Source organism: Trifolium pratense, linkage group LG2 (assembly GCF_020283565.1).
Source record: "Trifolium pratense cultivar HEN17-A07 linkage group LG2, ARS_RC_1.1, whole genome shotgun sequence".
Lineage (NCBI taxonomy): Eukaryota > Viridiplantae > Streptophyta > Magnoliopsida > Fabales > Fabaceae > Trifolium > Trifolium pratense.
Window position 1 is genome coordinate 67112457 of NC_060060.1, and position 19975 is coordinate 67132431.

At 31.5% G+C, this 19975-nt stretch overlaps 1 protein-coding gene and 1 long non-coding RNA gene across 4 annotated transcripts; both read right to left on the bottom strand.

Moving 5' to 3' along the window:
• Positions 1–694: 694 nt before the first annotated feature.
• LOC123908240 (14-3-3-like protein A) lies at positions 695–2996 on the bottom strand. Its single transcript, XM_045958817.1, has 4 exons — positions 2285–2996; positions 1512–1634; positions 1071–1187; positions 695–964 (listed from the first exon to the last, which is right to left on the bottom strand). The coding sequence occupies exons 1-4, from the start codon at positions 2768–2770 to the stop codon at positions 908–910; spliced, it is 783 nt and encodes a 260-aa protein (XP_045814773.1). The 5' UTR covers positions 2771–2996; the 3' UTR covers positions 695–907.
• Positions 2997–9072: 6076 nt separating this feature from the next.
• Positions 9073–19285, bottom strand: LOC123908241. 3 transcript variants are annotated; one of them, XR_006809591.1, is made up of 6 exons: positions 18658–19284; positions 17278–17388; positions 13310–17137; positions 12872–13131; positions 12487–12800; positions 9073–9595 (listed from the first exon to the last, which is right to left on the bottom strand). It is a non-coding gene; the product is annotated as an uncharacterized LOC123908241 (long non-coding RNA). The 3 variants fall into 3 exon arrangements; XR_006809592.1 differs by having other exon boundaries at positions 12872–17137; positions 17278–17666; positions 18658–19285; XR_006809590.1 differs by having other exon boundaries at positions 12872–17137.
• Between the last annotated feature and the right edge of the window lie 690 nt (positions 19286–19975).

Here is a 19975-nt window from a genome sequence, read left to right on the forward strand (position 1 = left end):
AGGAGGCATATTATTATACGAGTATTGAAAATAATATACTAGTACGGCTGTTTTGTTCTTGTGCTTAATGTTCAAAAAAGTCGGGTCAATATAAGATCCGTTTATTTCAGATTTTTCAATAAAAAAATCTAATTTTTTATCTTGTGTTTGTTTCAAAAATCATTTTAGTAAAAAAATCATTTTTTTCATCAAAATGAGAATCTATTTTCAATAATTTTTATCAAAATCTTTTTTTTTTCATTCATCATCCCTTACTATATTAAAAAAATAAATTTTAATGATAGTAAACAAACGGCAAATAGCTTTAAATTTTTTTCAAAATCTCTACAAAAAACTGATTTTCATGAAAATGATTTTTTTCAAAAAAATCATTTTTTTAAAATCTCAAACATACCCATAGTAATTGACCCTCTGATATCATATCACTAGCTAAGATTTCAAATCCAATTTTTCAAGGACTGCAACTCCAATTTCTGTGATATTCATTTATTTACTATTCCACCATAAAAGGTTTGAAAATTAGCAGCCACACTTTCAAAAACCAAACAGCATTTCCAAAAGGGCTCGACAAAGCATAACCTTCTAAATAGAGTCAAGAGTGCAATCTTCACAACAAAATTAAATGAGGCTCAATGTAGATTTTAGCAAAGTGAAGTTTGCTATAAGATAGAGTGGTTATTAGACCAATTGCATATGATAGAAATTTCAGTGATATTAAGAGAACATGCAATTCAGAAACACGTACACAAATGAAAGGACAAACTAAAAAAGCCCAGTGCATCCATATATCATAAAATAGACCATGAATGCCTAAAATCTCTGTAGCATCAACATTATCAATCAGCACCTTCTCCCTTTAAAACATGATAGAGGAGAAGTTTAATAACTAACTAGCAGTACGGTAAGTTTACTGCTCATCGGCCCCTTTAGGTGCAGCTTCTTTGATTTCATCTGCACCATCATCCTGAAACCCAAACAAAATATAAACCAAAAATCAATCAATAAATTGAAAGTGAATATTAAGAGTTACAAAATAAAAATAGTAGGTGACACTGATAAATAAACCATACCTGCATGTCAGAGGTCCAAAGGGTGAGGTTGTCACGGAGAAGTTGCATGATCAAAGTGCTATCCTTGTATGACTCCTCTCCCAATGTATCCAATTCAGCAATAGCCTCATCAAAAGCCTAATGAAATATAGAACAAATGAACAGGATTGTTCGTTAGTAAACACCTTTCATTATAGAACAGGACATACACCAAAGTTCTAGAAGAACAAAATATCAAAAGATTCCTATGGTAGTTACTAACCCTGCACAAGTTTACATCAAAATCACAACATGAATGAAATTACGATATATCAGAATCTGAATATTTTCACTGCATCCAGACATAATCTTAATAATATTAATGTTGTCTCATAGTAATAGCATACAACAAAATTTTAATTGATTGAAAAAATACAACACACCAAATATTTTCTCACATTATTCAGTTTATAGAACACTAACCTGTTTTGCAAGGCCGCAAGCACGGTCAGGAGAGTTAAGAATCTCATAGTAGAACACCGAGAAGTTCAGAGCAAGACCAAGCCTGATGGGGTGAGTTGGTGGCAGTTCAGAATTTGCAATATCCTACAGGCAGAGTCAAATTAAAACATCAGAATACCATACCATTATAACACATACAAAAACAAAAAGGGATATCTTCAATTCCAATAAGCCAAAGATACATTAAATTGCATTGCATAAGACAAAAACTATTTTTGATTCAAACAAACAAGTACAACAACAGAATAAGTGAATTTCAGAAGTATATCTAAACCAGTTAAGCAAACATGCAAAAATAAATTATGCTAATTGAAAAAATCGTTTCCTTTAAATAAAACCTTTCATATTACCTCTTCAAATTTTCAACTCATTGTTCTAACCTAATTGAAAAAATCGTGCAACCAATACAATTTTAATTAATCATTTCCTTTAAATTAAACCATTCATGTTACCAAAGAAATCAACAATTATTGTTTTAAAAAAGGAATTTAAGTTATAAATCTAATTCATTTCCATGATACATGCTCAAACTCAAATCACAAAAACTCCACCTCAATCAGATAGATCTGATGAACAAGGTATTAACATAAGCAAAATTTCAAACAAATAATGATGGAGAGATAACTAAATAAATTATTAAAAATAGAAATTAATTAATATTATACAAAAAAAAAACTTGAAAAATAGATATAGATCCATAAAGATTGTAACAGGTCGAAGAGATAAAGAGAGACCTGAGCAGATTTATAAGCAGTAAGAGTGCTTTCAGCGGCATCTTTACGCTCAGCGCCACTTTTAAACTCAGCAAGATACCTATGATAATCACCTTTCATCTTAAGGTAGAAAACCTTAGAGTCACCAGAAGCAGCAGAAGGAATCAAGCGAGAATCGAGAAGTTTCAGAATACCGTTACAGATATTGGAAAGTTCAGTTTCGATCTTAGATCTGTAATCACGGATAACAGACACGTGTTCATCGTTGCCTCTGCTTTCTTCCTTCTGTTCGATGGAAGAGATGATCCTCCATGAAGCGCGTCTTGCTCCGATCACGTTTTTGTAAGCGACGGAGAGGAGGTTCCTCTCTTCGACGGTGAGTTCTTCGCTTTCAACGGCGACGGTAACTTTTTCCATGAACTCTACCATCTCTTCGTAACGTTCGGCTTGTTCAGCGAGTTTCGCCATGTAGACGAACTCTTCGCGTGGTGTTGGTGCGGTTGCCATTGGAGAATCTGGTTTCGGAATCGAAGAGAGAGAAAATGTGAGAGATGATATTGATGATATGTGTGTGAATGAGAGGAAGAAATCAAGAAATAGCGGTTTTTTTGTTTTAGTGGACGGTGGTGGGTGGGTTAACTATTTTTTATTTATTTATTTTTGTAAACTGTAAACCTATTTTTAATTTTAATTAATTTTATTATTATTATTATTATTGAGAAAAGAAATTGAAAGGTTGGGATTGGCTGGCATCCTCGTGTTTTTGTGTTACTGTTTCTGCCAACGCATTTTCGTGGGATTATTTTCACACGCGCCCTTTGGATTCTGTTTTCATACGTAGTTTCATTTCATGGGCCAAAATAGCCTTGTTGTATTTAATTTTATGTTTTTGATTGATGAATTAATTAATGAGTAAAAAAATCAATTAATTAATTCATCCATCCATTTAACAAGGGAAAGGGAATAATATTAGCTGTCAAGCACGGGAGTTCTTATTTTAGGTTGGTGGAAAAGAAGACACTCACGCGCACTAGCGTGGTGAGTGAGCACGGTTGGTGTCATGGACTCATGGTACGGGATGCAACATGGGTTGTAAAGAGAAATATACTATTCCTTCAATTATTTTATTTTTTAAAACAAACTATTCCTTTCTATTTAAAATAAAAAATAGAAGAAATTAGGAGAGTGCTGACAAGATGTTTGAAATGTGCTGAAATGAGCATAGTGTGATGGCAGGGAGGATAACATCATTATTTTAGTGCATTTGTATAACTGAAACGACAAGATCTTGAATGAGAGTATTCAGTCATCGGGCCAAGTTGAAAGAATGACGTTCGTCGTCTAGAACGAGTGTCATAGTGTTGTCTTTTTGAGGATCATAGGTCAGTTCGGTGCAACAACCCAGGAGTAGGATGCATAAATGAAATGTTGATACTGATTTTTAGTTGGGTATTAGGGGTTGAATTGTGTACTAAAAAAAGGATTAAAAATTAACACTTAAAAATAATTTAACAAAATAAAATAAAGTGCTCAAGAATAACTTTAAATAAAATAAAATAAGAAAGTACAAAATAAAGTTGCTAAAAACAAATAAAATGAAAATAAATTGCAAGGAAAATAAGACACATGAAATTGGTATAAAAAGACTCAAGAGAATTATCTTGGTTCGGCTAAAAACAAGGGACTACTTCAGTTCCCAATAATAGCACATTGAAATTTCACTAAACCAAATTTTTATAACAGGATAAGCTAATAACTTTTACAACCGAAAACTTTCAACACAAACAATGGGATAAATATCACCTCCCTTGTGCAAGAGTCTCTAAATCAAGAGATATCACCTCTTTTGAAAACTTAAACCAATAGATATCACCTCTTTTGAAAACTTTGGAATCACACCCAATACAAGTAGAATCTTTTACAAGTAAAAGGAATGTTGAGTTGCTCACAATCAAGTATTTTGATGATGTGGCACTCTATAAGAAAAGTTTACAATCTCTATTAAAAAATATTTTCATCATTTCCTTTAATTAAATCATTTTAATTTTAATTATCAATATATCAAATTATCACTATATAACCTTTTCATCATCTCCTTTAATTAAATCATTTTAATTTTAATTATCTTTAATTAAATTATTTTTATTTTAATTATCAATATATCAAATTATCACTATATAACTTCTTACAAGGGACCAACTAACTAAAATGAAAAATTATTAAATTAAAATGGACCAACTAATATATAAGATTTATATAACCACAAAATATTCATGACTATTGGAATTCTTTCAATACTAATAAAAAAAGGAATCATTATATTTCAAGCAAGTGACTCACTTTGATATTCCAAACCTCTTTGATCAATCCCTTAAAGAACTGAATTTAATAATAAAAAAAATGTGTGTCTCTCTTGCTTGAAATATATTCTTTCAATACTAAATGAATTAAAAAGGGATCATTCTTCATTACTTATATTGTTTAGAAGGGATTGCTTGAAACCAAAGGGATCATACTTCTACTTAGCCTAATGAATTAAAAGGGATCATACTTCTAATTTTATAACTCTACTTAGACATATAAGTTATTGTGATGATGTGACACTCTATAAGAAAAGTCTACAATCTTTATTAAAACCTTTTCATATTTCATATAATAGAGTTACTCTAATAATAAATAATAAACAATAATAATATATTAAAAAAAAACTAACACAATTTATTGTTGTTGAATTGAGACAAAAATGAATTGCAAGCAATGAAAGGTGGAATGATGCATCATGTTATTGTTTTAATTGCATTACAATATCTTATTAAAATATATATTGTATGTTACAATTTCCTATTAATGCAATTGAAAACAAAGAATTCTTGGAGACACTAATATTGAATATGTAAATTTAACTAATTATCAAACACAAGCTCTATATAAAGTTAACCCAAAAGCTAATTATCACCACCACCATACCAGGAAGTCTACCTTCTATGTTTTAACAAAATTTTAATTTATCTATCTCATGGCAAAAACTATATGGTTTCTTTGTCTAACATCTCCATGAGAAAAAGTTATGCATCTTCACATTCCATATCTTAAAGTTACACATTATAGTGTCTTGAATTGATTTAAAAGCTATTGTGTGCATATATATAGTTACATCATAAGTATATTGGTTTTTGTCCTTGGTATGTGATGGTGTCTAACCTCTTAGAATATCAGGTATTTCTACATGTGATTGATTAATAAATTGATATACATATATGTGATAGTTGCCTATTAATATGTTTGTAAATTGAAATTTTTCTATTACTCTGAGTTTAGAACATCTCTAATCATTTTTTTATTTCTTTTTTAGGTTGGATATATTTTTAAATATCAACCGGTGTTTTGTTCGATGATTAATTAAACTTTGAGTTGAATCGATTAATATGAATATGACTATTTTTTCATGTGAAGGAGGAGAACAGGATAAAACATACTTATATTTTTGCTTACGTTGCATCTTTGCTCCTTATAAAGCCTATGAAATGACACCTCATGTAAGGATGTGTATTTAACTCTAATGGCAGTTTGTAAACCATCATTTTTTTTTTATTGATATAATGTTTGTAATTAGACAACTTTTCTTTTTCATTTATTATTTTATTAGTCTAATGTTTTAGCTTATTTGTTTCTTATTTTCTTTTTCATTTATTATTTTATATAAGATAAAAGATTTGTATAAAAAATTGTTGATTAATGGAAATATAATTAATTATTTTCATGTGAATAAGTTGAAGAGGATAAAAGAGACTTCTATTTATTGATTTTGAAGTGCCTTAAAATTTATATAGATCGAGGGTATATTGATGTTGGAGGAATTCAATTAAAAGAGGACAATCCAAATAATTTAGAAATATAAATATGTGTCTCATTTTTAAATACTATATTGTCTACAATGTGTATGTGATCTACTTGATCTCGATCAAGAGAAATATAGAAACAAAAACAAAGTAGAAATTAAATTTTTTTTTTTTTTTTGTAGTTGACACTCAAGTCTTGCGGTTTTTATAATTGTAATACATGCAAGAAGTTATATTGATTCAAATTGACTTAGAGGTTGTCCAAATATATAATCTTCATGCATTTATCGTATAACACTTGCCTAAATCTGGATGGTTCAATATGAGTATATATGAATTTTAATGGACGGTCCTATTTTAATCTACGCATGCCATCTTATTCTTACAACCATAAAATGAATCGATGAAAAGAATTGTGCTAAAAACATGTTAGTTTAGAAATTGTGCTAAATACTTTTTCCTCCCACTTAGAATTGTACTAAGAACTTTCTAAATTAAATTAAAAAAAGACAAAAATTATTAAATAAAAATTGTTGATGCTCATTTGTCAAAATAAATTTTAGAAATTATTAAAACCGTAGATGTTAAAATATATTTACATATATTTAGAAAATATAATCACACATATATTTAAACATATTTACACACAACTAAAATTCACCAACAATTCAAAAATTATTAATTTAATTTACATAATAATATAACTTTTTGGATAAATTAAGTACATATTCTAAAAGAATGTTTACGTTACGGCTGAAAATAAAATAGTGGAATATTTATAAGAATAAGATGACATTTTTTTAAGCAAATAAGAAGATGACATATGTTAAATCTTAAATTCATCTATAAGACTTTCTTTACCTTAACCAAAATTCAAATATATAAAATCTTCGTCCAAACTTATATATTGACAACAATAAATATTCAAGTTTATATAATATAATAAGAAAATAAATGTTCAAGAAAATATTAAATAAGAGGGACAAAAACTAACAATAATTTTGAAGAGACACAAACCTCACCAAGAAAAAGAAAAACAAACCAAAAACAAAAGGACCAAGCAAAAAAAAAAAAAAAGTGAACCAAACAATAGACTAAAAAATTGGGACTAATAAAGTTGGAATAAAATTTCACCAAGTGAATAAGTGAGAATAAACTCCAAGAAAACGAGAGATGAGTAAGTAGATAAGCTATTTGGAACCTTAAATTGCATAGAACGTAGTAAGCAAAATATGCTATTTAATACATAATTTTCAAAAAATGAGAACACGTGGAATAAATAGTCAAAGCCACCATATATGAATCATATTCTATAATCAAAACTTTTTTTAACATTTCTCATGAGCAATATTGTCTACAAGTATAATTAGGTATGCCTCCAACTCTTATTGAAAATAATAAAATAAGGATACATCAAAAATAAAAAACAAAGTGACATTTGACTATAAAATTGCAACTCATATAAAGAAAACTAAAATCTTATATTATTACACTAATAAAATAAAAAATGATACATCCTTTCAAACTTATGAAATATTATAAGAGATCTATTACATTAAAATGTAAACAAACTACGATATAAATTAATAAAAAATCTAATATTTCTAAACAACTTTTTTTTTTACTCATATACTAATATTAAATATAATCATATTTTAAAATAATATCTATTATTTAACTATATGTGATTATAGTTATCGCAATTATTATTTTTTATTTATAAAAATATTTTAATTTTATATTTTAATCAAACCCGTGCAACACACGGGTTTATCCCTAGTAAATTGAGTTACAAGATATTACACCAACTTTGTAGTATAAAAGAACTCTCAACAAAACATATTATCAAGTGTAAAAGTGATGAGAGTTATTAGTATTATTTTTAATATAATAATTTTGATGCAAAATCAGTTATGTAAGGAAAATAGCCGTTGTAAGAATTAATTGAAATTATCTGTTAATCACCAACGGTTATAAGCCTATAATTGAAACATGAAAGACTTCTTGCAATGTAATCAATTAAGCCCTATTTTATTTTCCCTTTAATTGTGCAACTTTTGAAACAATTATGCAAAAATATTTTATGCAAAATTATATTTAAATAAAATAATTGTTAGTGTGTGATATATTTTCAAGAGAGTTTTTTCTACTAGTCACATAAGGTCCTATAATATACATGGATTATAATCCAATAAGTCTATAACCCAAGTCCTGAAAGTTTGATCTTTTCCGCTTTTTGCATCATTGTCATTCTCAGATTTTTTTGTCAATCATCAAAGCAAAAATATTCATGTCGAGATATATTCGCATTCTCCATCTTTTTTTGATGATGACAAACATCTCATGGTGGGATTTGCTCAATGAAAAAGTTATGATTAAAATAATCAATAAAACATATATGTAAGAGATAAGGGCATATATTCTCCCCCTTCCTATATGCAAACATTTACACACTACTCCCCTTGAAACATGCAAATCACATAACTCTCCCCTTTTTGGCATTATCAAAAAGCGGGAAAGAAATGATCATAACAAATCATAAAAATTAAAGGATAGTAAAGTGAAAAGAGAAAATCATTATTGCTTCTCTTGAATTTGGAATTTCTTTTTGGAGAACTTTCAATAACATCGCCTTATGATGCATAACAACTTTTTTTGGTAATAACTCATTTTTCTCCCACGTCATATGCTTTGAATAGCCATTAAAGATATGCAATTTGCTTTCTTGAGCTCCAAGAACACCTACAGCATAAAATCAAATTTTGGCTTTTGGTACCCAATCATTTTGGGTCCTTGAGAGTAGAGCTGTGAAAGTGGCCGGCCCGGTCCAGCTCGGCCCGGTCCTTGAGAGTAACATACTCCCTGTTTAAACTAATAAGCAAATCAATGTTTTGCATATCGCCTTGCTCGGCAGTGAAGGTGCCCCTTTTTATATATCCAACACCAAACTCATAAATAAATTGATATGCAAATCAATAACACTGCTAATTTTCATTATCATCAGATTTTAACTTTGCTAATTTTCATTATTATTAGGGTCACTGTAACAGTTTTGGTCGTTTCAGGGACATAAAAAAATGTTATGTCACAACCTAGATCACATTTGTCTAGATCATAGTCATATCATGGACATAAAAAATTGTTATGTCGCGACCACCCAGATCACAGTGTTCTCATATATTGTGATCTTATTCTTACCCCATAAATATAGCAACAAGTTTTCCAAGCTTCTCAACAAGAACCAAGGCATTCTCAGAAGCAGAGTACAATTCTTGAGCTTTATCTTGAAGCACCTTAAGACGAGAATCCTCATGTCTATCAAATTACTTCCAATGAACTCTCATTGGGTTCAACTGCTTTAAGCGGCATCAATGTAGGAAGAAAATTCCCTCCTTCCTCCATATCATTGCATCACCCATAAATATGGACTCATTCCCAATATGTTATAAAATCCGTCCGAAATCTTGTCAGTGTATGACAAACACCCTGTCACCTGAGAAAACAATCAAAACAATATCATTATTTATACAGTCAATACATATAGACTTAAGGGTCATCGAGAGTCGAGACAACCTATAACCATCTCAGAATAGCAATTGGACCTGAGCGTCATCGGGGCAACTTCAGGGTCATCGACGAAGCAACATTTAACTATCTCGAAATTTATTATATTTAAGGCATATCGATGCAACTTTGAACCATCTCAAAACTAATTAGGATTTAACGGTCACCAAGACAACATAACCATCTGAGAATTTATCCAGCCACTAAAAATCGGACTTTAGGGTCATCAACGCATCATTTAAACCACCTTAAAATTCATGTACTCGATAGAAATTGGACTTAACATCATCGAACTAACATATAACCATCTCAAAACTAACATATATCGCCAATAACCATTGGACTTAAGGGACACCGTCACTAAATTTAAACCTTCTCAAAAATTATATAGCCAATAACAATTGGACTATAACATCCGTCAAATCTATCGATTTTATAGTCACATCATTACAAGGCACAAAATTTTCCGAGAAGGAGCAAACAAGATTTTTTGACCTACCGAATAACTCAAGCGAGAAATTCATAAAAATGCAAAAAATCGGCACCACACCAATCAATTCAATGTGTTTCATGCATAGTAACAAGTCATTTTTATACCATCTTATAAATAAGTCAAACAGGAACAAGGAACAAACACCGAGGACGCAAAAGCAACAATGAATAATTATTTGGATTATATGTAAACCGTTCAATGCAAAAGCATTGAACCAGTAAACAAAGACATCCACAGTGACGCTCATATGCCCTCGCGTCCGCAAGAACCAAAAGTTTGGCAACACCCACCTTTGAGCATTTGATGTACTAGTTGGGCATGACAAATATCTATGCACTTGAGGGGGGTGTTGGAATATATTTAGTTTCCTAGTTTGTTATTTCTAGGAGATTCTAAACATATCATTATTTCCTTTTATTTCTCCTTGTAACTATTTCCTCCATAAATCAAGGAGATAGTTATCTGTACTTTGATTATAAAAACCAGCCTTGAGCTGAGGAATAAAATATTACAGCATTCACATATATTTTTTAATATTAACCATATTAAAAAATTTGGTCAGCGAGGTTTTGATGAGGTATAACTATGAAAATTAAGTTCCGTGAAGTAGTTTGGTAACTTTCAACTCCTGTCGTCCAAAGCTCCTTCAATTGAGTTTTTGTTTCAAAATAAGTTCTTTTTTTTACTAAATACTTAATTTATATCGTGTTTCGCCTGCCTTCTACTTAAAAATATAGAAAAGTAGAAAAAAAAAAGTCCGGTCAAACAGTACCTTAATCAAACTTATTTGTTCATAGATATATCATTTATTCTATATTTCAAAAATGTATACAATCACTTAATTTAATACTATTTAAATACATATACCTCCTAAAATAAACTTACAAGTTAATTCTAACGGAGCTACAGACCACCTAATAAGTCCATTAAGCCTTTGTGTTGGTTCTAACAGAGCTAACCTCAGTTATACATGTCCCCTGAACTTGGAATTTGGTATCCTAACTTATTTTAACCTATAAAACTTGTTTGATAAGGTGTCGTTCAAAATTATTAAATTTCCATTTATGAATTGTTAATCACAGTAGTCTTGGCTTATATACATGCTTGAGACTTAACATGTTATAACAAGTAACTTACAGACTTAGACTGACAGCTGTCACTTAGTGACAGTTGTGTTAACAAAATTAGTTAGCTCTAATTGACACATGAAAATACAATAGTGCACATGTCTAAATGCTCTTATGAAAATCAATCCACAAATAAAATTTGAACATATTTTCAACCATTTAAAGCTTTTTACTTGATTTATTGGAACTTGAGGGTCAATTCAGAGTTCCACTATTTAAATTGGTCTATCCCTTTCTACATACAAATTGTTGGTGAAGGGTTTGAGCTAGATATTGATGTGATTCAAAATTTGACATTGCAAGTCACTTGTTTAAGCCTAAAACTCTCACTTTTAAATCTAAGTTTTACTAATCCAATTGAGTTTGTTTATAGTATGCATATCATATTTGACCTAATAACAATTTTGGAGAAAATCCCGTGTAAAAAATTGTCTTTCATTTGACAATTATGCTCAATTAATGTTGTGTTTGGAATAGTACTTTAGCATATATGCTATGTGACAATTTTTAAGTGGTACTTTTAGTTTTACTCTAAGACACGGTGTTACATTTTCTTTTGGTATTCAAGGGTTGCATGGCAGGATACACATACATTTGACTTTAATTTATATATTCAGTATTGCCTAGCGCTATTAACTCATGTTTAAATAGTGCTAACTTCGATTTTTAAGCTACAATGTTCTTTTTTTTACACATGTGAAGCATGGGTTTTAAAAAGCAACTCAAAAGTCGAAACCAACAACCAGAGCATTTTGATGTTAAAGTACATAATACCATGCCACTATCTACGCATACATCCAAGGAATATATTATAGCTACTAAAAGTTGAACACTTATTCAATTCCTAAACACTCAAGCCTATATGAACAGTCCCCAACCAGAACCTATGCAACTTTTCACTTCTACAAGCAAAAAGGGAGGGGGTGAAGGCAAAAAGTGGATGACAAAAGGATATGAGAAGGTGCAAAGCGATGTTAGACAAGGAGACGACAACACAAACAACTACTATGGCCTCAAATCAACATAATCAAAATTAAAAGACATAACATAAGATTCAGAAACACCTAAGGAAATCACAAATCTAAACCATTACAAACCAATAAGCTAACAAGAGCCGCACAATCAAGTTGAGACCCCTATAATCTAAGCAATAAAATCCAGATTGAAACACAAAATAAAGATGAGGAAGAAGATACCTACATATTACATTTGACTAGGTCAGCCAGCCATCTGAGTACATCTCGATCTTGTCGAACTCCTCATGCGAGGGAATCATGAAGTCGGTTCACGATATGTTGAAAAGATTATCATACCGGGAGCCATAACGATCACCGAGGTGGAGGTAGGGAATCTCACATTGAGGAAAGCAGTGTCGCTGGCGGTTTTGCAGTGAGAGTTAGACTTATTAACCTTGTGAGTTTGCGATACACGAAACTTAATCAACCATGCAATCTGAATCCATTGTAGCAAAATGACAGTACTTTGCTTCTGTTTGGCTCTCCCTACTGCAGAAACTGTCATCGAAATCATAGATTAGTTAAAAGAAAAGTATTTTAAATTATTAATAATAGAGGAAATAACTTACTAGCACAGAGCAGCTACAATGGGCATCAAGAAGTGGAGGATAGTTGTCAGCAACAGTGTTTATCCAACTGAAAATGATATGGTGATATTCATATGGCGTGCCTGACATGCTCCGAACACACTCCCATGCTGTGGTGGAGTTAAATTTTACACGCAATTCTGGATGTAGGGGGGAAGCAAGGCAATTTGTGGATTGGGGCCATATTTAAGAGCCAATTTCCACCATTCTTCCCGTGAAATTACCACAATTATTTCTTCACCCTGCATAAAGACAGACCATAAGACAACCCTATTTTACAAAACTACCTCAATTAAAATCGAACAGATCTGAACCCCCTAACTAAGCCACTATAGGCAATGACAAGATTCGTGTTCACCAGGCATTACATCGATAATGTTATTCTCAAAAAATTCTAAGACACTTCATCATGTTGTATACCTTTCCATTTTCATGCCCTGATTCGCCAACCCATAAATTGCCCATTTCATCCTTTAGGTCGGTTAAAAACGCCTTTTTAAGTTGGTTCCATACTTAACAACTGCCGACATAAGAAGTTTTGACCTGAGGTCGGATTTTCAACCGACTTAAGAAAATAGTTCTTATGTCGACTTAACAAAGTTCTTCTTAGGTAAGGTAATTGGTTAACTGCTGACTTAAAAAAGTATTTCTTAACAGACTTCGGATTTAAAAAAAAAAAAAAGAAAGAGCATTAGCTAATGGTTCGAACATAAAAAAGAATGGTAGCCAATTATTACAAAAGATAACCATGGATCAATTTTATATTAAAACACCAATTATTACAAGGCTCTTATGAAACCAATCTAAAAGCAAAAACAAATATAGACACACCTAGACTAATCTATAAAACTCTACTAAAAGCAAGATTTGTGTACTATAAATGAACTACATAGTCTATCCAACTATGTGTTGTAAAAATTTGGACCTACTCACAATAATAAACAACATATAAATTTAAATAATCCAATAAACATTAACGATAATAAAATAGAATAGAGATTATAGAACTTATCTATGATTGTTGTATATCGTTGTCGGCACTACCACGAAGTAAGCAACCACCGAGTCTCAAATAGGGAGAATAGTAAACCATGAAATAACATATTATAAAGTAAATGTTTATCTTTTAATTCTTATTAATTGGTTTTCAATACTAATTACTAGGATTTTATGGTTGGAAGGTTAATAATTTTATAGAGGATCCAATGTATTGTGCTTATAAGAAATATACCAAGAAGAAAATAAAGAGGTAGAGAATGAGAAAATACTCATGGAAGAGATTGCTTCCTCTTCCTTTGTTTTATATGAGGTCAAAAATCACACTATTAAAATAGAAAATTATTTTCCTCTTCACATACAATTGAGTTATCTTCTTGGATTATATCACCGGTATCTATTAATTCTTGCTAGTTCTGTCACCTCGGATATGATTCATATCCGGGAAGGACCTGTTGAATTCTGGGGGATTTGCGCTTATGAGGCGGATAAATCCTTAAGGACAGTGCGATCAGCACGCCTCAGGTATTGTTTGATGGTTCACTATTTTGCAGGTCATTCAAGGTTTTGAAAGTTCATGGCTGCTTATGTTGCGGTGGTTGACGAAATCAATAAAGATAAGTTTCTATAATATCTATTCTTATTTTATGTTATTCGTTATTTTGATTACTTATATAAATATATGTGGTTTATTATTGTGATTAGGTCCAATTTTTACAACACTAAGGAGGACGGCAGCCGACAAGCTGAAATTGGCATACTAGTATCATACTTAAATGAACAACTTTGACACAAAATTGATACCATAGAAACAAAGAACCATAATTGTTCAATACCAAATGCGATGTTGGTGGACTTGATTGATGTTCACCCTGCTGAAACTAGAAATTCAATTCAAAGCTGTAATATCCCAACTTTAATTAATAAAAGAATATTAATTAGAGATAACTATTAGAGACTAGTTGGAAAAAAGTGGAAGGGCGAGATAGTAATTAAACATGAAATAAGTACTTGAGTAATTCACACCATTCATTTCTTTCATTTTGTAAAGTCAGAAAGAAAATCACAAGAGATGCGACTCTCGTCTCTCCCACGCCTAAGAACACCACCATCTCCACTCTACTCATGAAACCCAATACCTCATTTTCTCTCATCTCTGTTCGCCATTCCTTCCTCGTTCATTCAAACAAAATCATCCCTTTCCATTAATTGGACACATTCAAGCTTGCATACCACAACTTCAACCCTTTATGAGAAATTGGGATTTTACTATCTTGAATTGGATTTTGGTAACTTTGCATGTGAGGAATTCTGCCATGAATTAAGTGATTGGGTGGCCAAGAAGAAATTTAAGGTAATAATCATCAAGCTCTCATCTATTCCTCTGATGTTTTGTTTAGGTATGTTATGAAAACTCACTAATTTATATTTTGGAGCACTTGCATGTGAATTTCTTGTGGTCAAGGAATCATGGGTTGTGATTGGAGCTGTAATCTTGTGTTTAAAATATGCTACTGGTTGGATTTTGAAGAAACAGATGAGTTAGAATAAATAAAAGAAAAGAAGGAATTGGATTGGTAATGTAAGAAAAACTTTCTGCACTTTTGAGTCTGGACCTGTCTTCAGTAATCGAGTCAAAGCTGACAAACCGTAAATCCGTTTTGAATAAGACTTACATGTCTGGAAAGGCGACGAAATTCCCGTCGTCTCGGTGTCAACCACGTATAATTTGGATCAATATTGAGGGCTGGGGACGCCTTTGAAGTCGGAGCTCTGATGCAGAATTATGCAGAAAATTCTGATTATGGGTTTATAGCATTTCACTTGCAAATTATGCGTTTTGGCGAGCTCTGGAAGTGTCGCTGGTATTGTTCAAGCTTCTTTTCAGGTGGGTTCCCTTAGAGCCTTAAACGCTAGTTAGTTTTAGCTCCATTAGTTTCCCCAAAATTATGCATGACAACATTAGTTTAGATATGATAATAGTATCCCCAAATTATGAATTGTGCATGATCACAAAAGTTTAGGATCAATTAGTGTATGAGAGGAGCTTAATCCCAAAGCTTCTCTCCATTTTAATCATGTAATATATGTTGCATTATTCATGGCTAGCGAGAAAAGGGAATTGTGGTGAGAAGTTTTGTAAAAATGGTGAAAAACATGAAAACAGAGTACTGAGCTGATAATCTCGCTAAGCGACGTACTTCTCGCTAAGCAAGGATATCAACTCAGAATTCTGCAGAATTTGAAAACAGGAACTGTATTACTCTTTTGATTCCCCAATCTTTCTAGATGATTTTCTGTGAATAATGCAGGTATAATCCTGAATTAAAATGTTAATTACACATTAAGTTATGATAATCAAGAAATCAGGACAAGTTAGTTACCCAGGGAGGGAATTCATGGGCAGGATAACAATCAGGATAGTTAAGTTATGTTAAGGAAGTCAGTCAATCATGGTGGTTACTTATGTACCACGTTATGGGATTCGAGGAATCCAATCATGTTACGATTGTGAGCTTCATGCCGTGTCGATGCGTATAATCATCAACGACGGATATGTCAGGCCTCTGAGATCGGCTCACCTCAGAGTGTCTTAGTTATGTTAAAATAAACAAGATACTTAATTTGTGTTACACCTTTATATTATTATGTTTATGAAATTATGTTAGAGACTGACAATCAGGATCAAGGAACTTTTAGTTCATCAGTTGCCCCGGTGTAGACACCAATAGTAACTGGGTAGTAGGAATCCATTGAGACGAAGTGACTGTCTCATCCCCCACTTATTTGATTTCAGATAAGCAGGATGATCGCGATGTCGTGGTCAGCAAGCATGAAGACCCAGATACGTGAAGTACGATTTGGAGCTGACGTTATGTTTATCTTATATCTTGTATAAGATTCAGTTTATTTATGTTTAGTTGTTGGCTCAAATTTGTATTCACTTCTTGGATTTTGTAATCCTATTCTTGTGTTTGATCTTTATGTAATGAAAATTTAATGTTTTCCGATTCAGTTATGTACACTCTTGTCGATATTCTAGATAAATTGACATGGGTTGTTATAAAAGCCTTATTTACCAAAGGATTTTCAGTGAATTATAATATTTCAGTGCTACTTAATTACAGCATTCACACTGCATTATCATAAGCACAATCTATAACCTGGATTATCCAAACGCTCGATGAAGAATTGTGTGAGATATTGTCGAAGGTCGACATAGATGTTGATTGCTCAATGAAGAAATTTAATCTACAAATAAAATAGAAGATATTTAACCTCCTCGAACACAACAAAGACATTATTAAGGTACTTCATCAAACACAACAAAAACATTATTATAAAAACTATTTTTTGGAAGTTAATGGACAAAAGATGGTATTTCAGCTTACCTTAGAAAAATGGTGGTACGTCTTACATTACATACAAGCTGGAAGTGTCATTTTCCCACTATTACTTTCACACTTATAGTCCTCAACTTGTCCAAAATATCTCTGGCATTACTGAACTCCAAAATAAAAAAAACAACAAAAAAAAAGGATCAAATTGCTGAACTGCGCACACATGTAAGATGGTACACATAATATCTGCTCTTATGGATTGTGAGAAAAGCTAAATCAACTCATTGAAAGCTATGGTTGACTACCACTCATAGATAACCTACATACTACTATTTTCCACTTATACCGGTAAATGAAATAGTAACTGCAATTACATAATAATTACTAAAATACAAAATATATGAAAAGCCAGCGAGTCCACTCCTATAGAGATATGTGATCTGAAAACATAAATGAGGAAATATAGCATAGTTACATATCTTTAATACGCTAATAACAAATAGAAAAATACAGTGCATGGTATTGCCACCAGCCCGTCATGAACATAAACAAACAAGTGTAAAGCACTATAGTATCAGAAGTATCACAAACAATAATTTAATTCATATATATTGTCCGTGTACAGATTGTTTACACTTTCAATCTATTGTAATCATCACATTATTAAAAATGTTTGACATTAATTATTACCACTTATTACTGTTTAGGAGTAACCCATATATCAAAATTAATCTCAAGTATCATTACTAGTTTATAATATTGAATCCCTTTGCTACTTCTTACCCATAAAAAAACAATTAACACAGTTACAGACTGAAAAGTTAAGATACCCTTCTCCATCACAAATACTTAATATAGAAGTTTATGCAAAAAAATAGCAGCTTCAGAACCTTCAAGAAAAGCAATGGGTACAGAAATCCGAATAGGCATAAATATGAATGTATCTAACGATCTGATAATATCATTAAAATAAATATGAATTTATCTAACGATCTGATAATATCATTAAAAAAGTAAGTAGTTACAAGATTCATTTCGAGGTCAAGGACTATACATATGAGTATTCTAGACCAAGGACTTCAGTGTTGTAAGTTTCACTAGCAACACATGCCGAAAAACATTTTTAAGCAAAGATTAGACCAAGGATACCCAATCAAATGATTTTTTGAGAGGGAACCAAAGTAAAGATGTCTTTAAATGTTAATATAGTTGATCAAAAAGTTAGATATCTTAAACAAATCCAAAAGCCTAATATTTCTCCTCGTCACAAAATTCAAAACAATAGCTATAACAACAATATCAATAGCTTAAGGAACATTCTATTTGGTAAACTGAATTCAATTGAAACCCCCAACTTGCATAAAAGCACAAAATGAGAATTCTATTAAAACTAATAAATGGGAACAAGTGCACCAACAAAGGCGCAACTACCTTCAAGGACAGAGTAAAATTCAATGACTTAGAAAGAAGAAAGCCATGAGTTGCGCTTTCAAATTGAACTTGGCAACGTCCTAGCAAGGTCTCGGCAAAGATAGAGCGCTGTGAAGTCGTGACAGAGAACGACCTATGTACGATTTGGTTTTGTTGCGTGAGGAATTCGAAAATTGTTTTAGGGTTTGTGGTTAGAGTCAAATGGTTTGCTTAAGGGTTTCACGAAGACGATGGGTTTATCTGTGAATAGCTATGTGCGATTCGAGAAGAATTATTTTATTTTTTTTGTGATTCGGAGGAAGACAATGACGAGTTTCTATATCAAATTGTTCTCGGTGATTCCAGAAAAAGAGTGTGTGATCGATCCAAGAGAAAAATGATGGAAGGGATTCTATGTGATTCAAGAGAAGACGGCGAAAGGGTTTCTTTTGCAACAAAGTGTTTGGAGAGGAAGAGATGAAGAAGTTCTGTGAATCGGAGCAAACAGCTTGGAGAGGAAGTGATGCTAGCTACCGGAGAAAGGAGAATGGCGCAGGCGAAGGGTTCTCTCGAGTGATAGGGTTCAAGGCGCGTCTATACTCTATAGGCATATGGCCTCCCATCCAACATTTTAGATGCATCAATTTTTTAATCAATCTAAAAAAATAAATATTTTCTTTGTCTCAAAAAAATGACTTATTTTTAAGTTTGTGTAATCTAGTACTTTTTTTACTAATATAAAATATAAATGTAAATATTAGCATATGAGATATTTGATTTGTTTCGATGTGTATTTTTAAAATATATAATTTTTAATAAAATATAATTGAAAATATTAACGATTAAAGGTTTTTTTTTTTTGTTTACAATGAATTGGGATCGAACTCATGACCTATAACATACTCCCTCCGCCTTCATCCCAAAATAATTGTCACATTTTACTACCGCACACTTGCTGATGCACAATTTTGATCTATCACAAACACACACCTTCTAGATGACGATGAGGTTAATTTTGTGTTTTACAAATTAATTCATATTGCTTAGTGATTAATATAATAAGAAGTGTAACTAAAAGGTTAAGGGTTCGAATCATGCTGATAAAATTTAGAATTTTTTTAGCATTTTTCTACTAACCTTTTTTAATAGAGACACAAAATACCCTCAAAAATAATTATGTGTCAAAAATTGAAATAGGGACAAGTTGGTGAGTTCATATGTATCTTCTTTTCATATATTGTAGATTTTTTGAACCAACATGAGTTAAATGTCCAATTGTAACCACAAAACTCCACTTTATTTGTTACTTCTCCCACGATTTTTTTCTTTTTATCTAAAA

What these genes read in the sequence shown, in the direction of transcription:
- LOC123908240 (XM_045958817.1), bottom strand. Translation starts at nt 2,770, where the DNA reads ATGGCAACCGCACCAACACCACGCGAAGAGTTCGTCTACATGGCGAAA. An exon ending in CTGCTTATAAATCTGCTCAG is followed by an intron (nt 1,635 to 2,284) that starts GTCTCTCTTTAT and finishes CTCTGCCTGTAG; the next exon opens with GATATTGCAAATTCTGAACT. An exon ending in TTTGGACCTCTGACATGCAG is followed by an intron (nt 965 to 1,070) that starts GTATGGTTTATT and finishes TTTGGGTTTCAG; the next exon opens with GATGATGGTGCAGATGAAAT.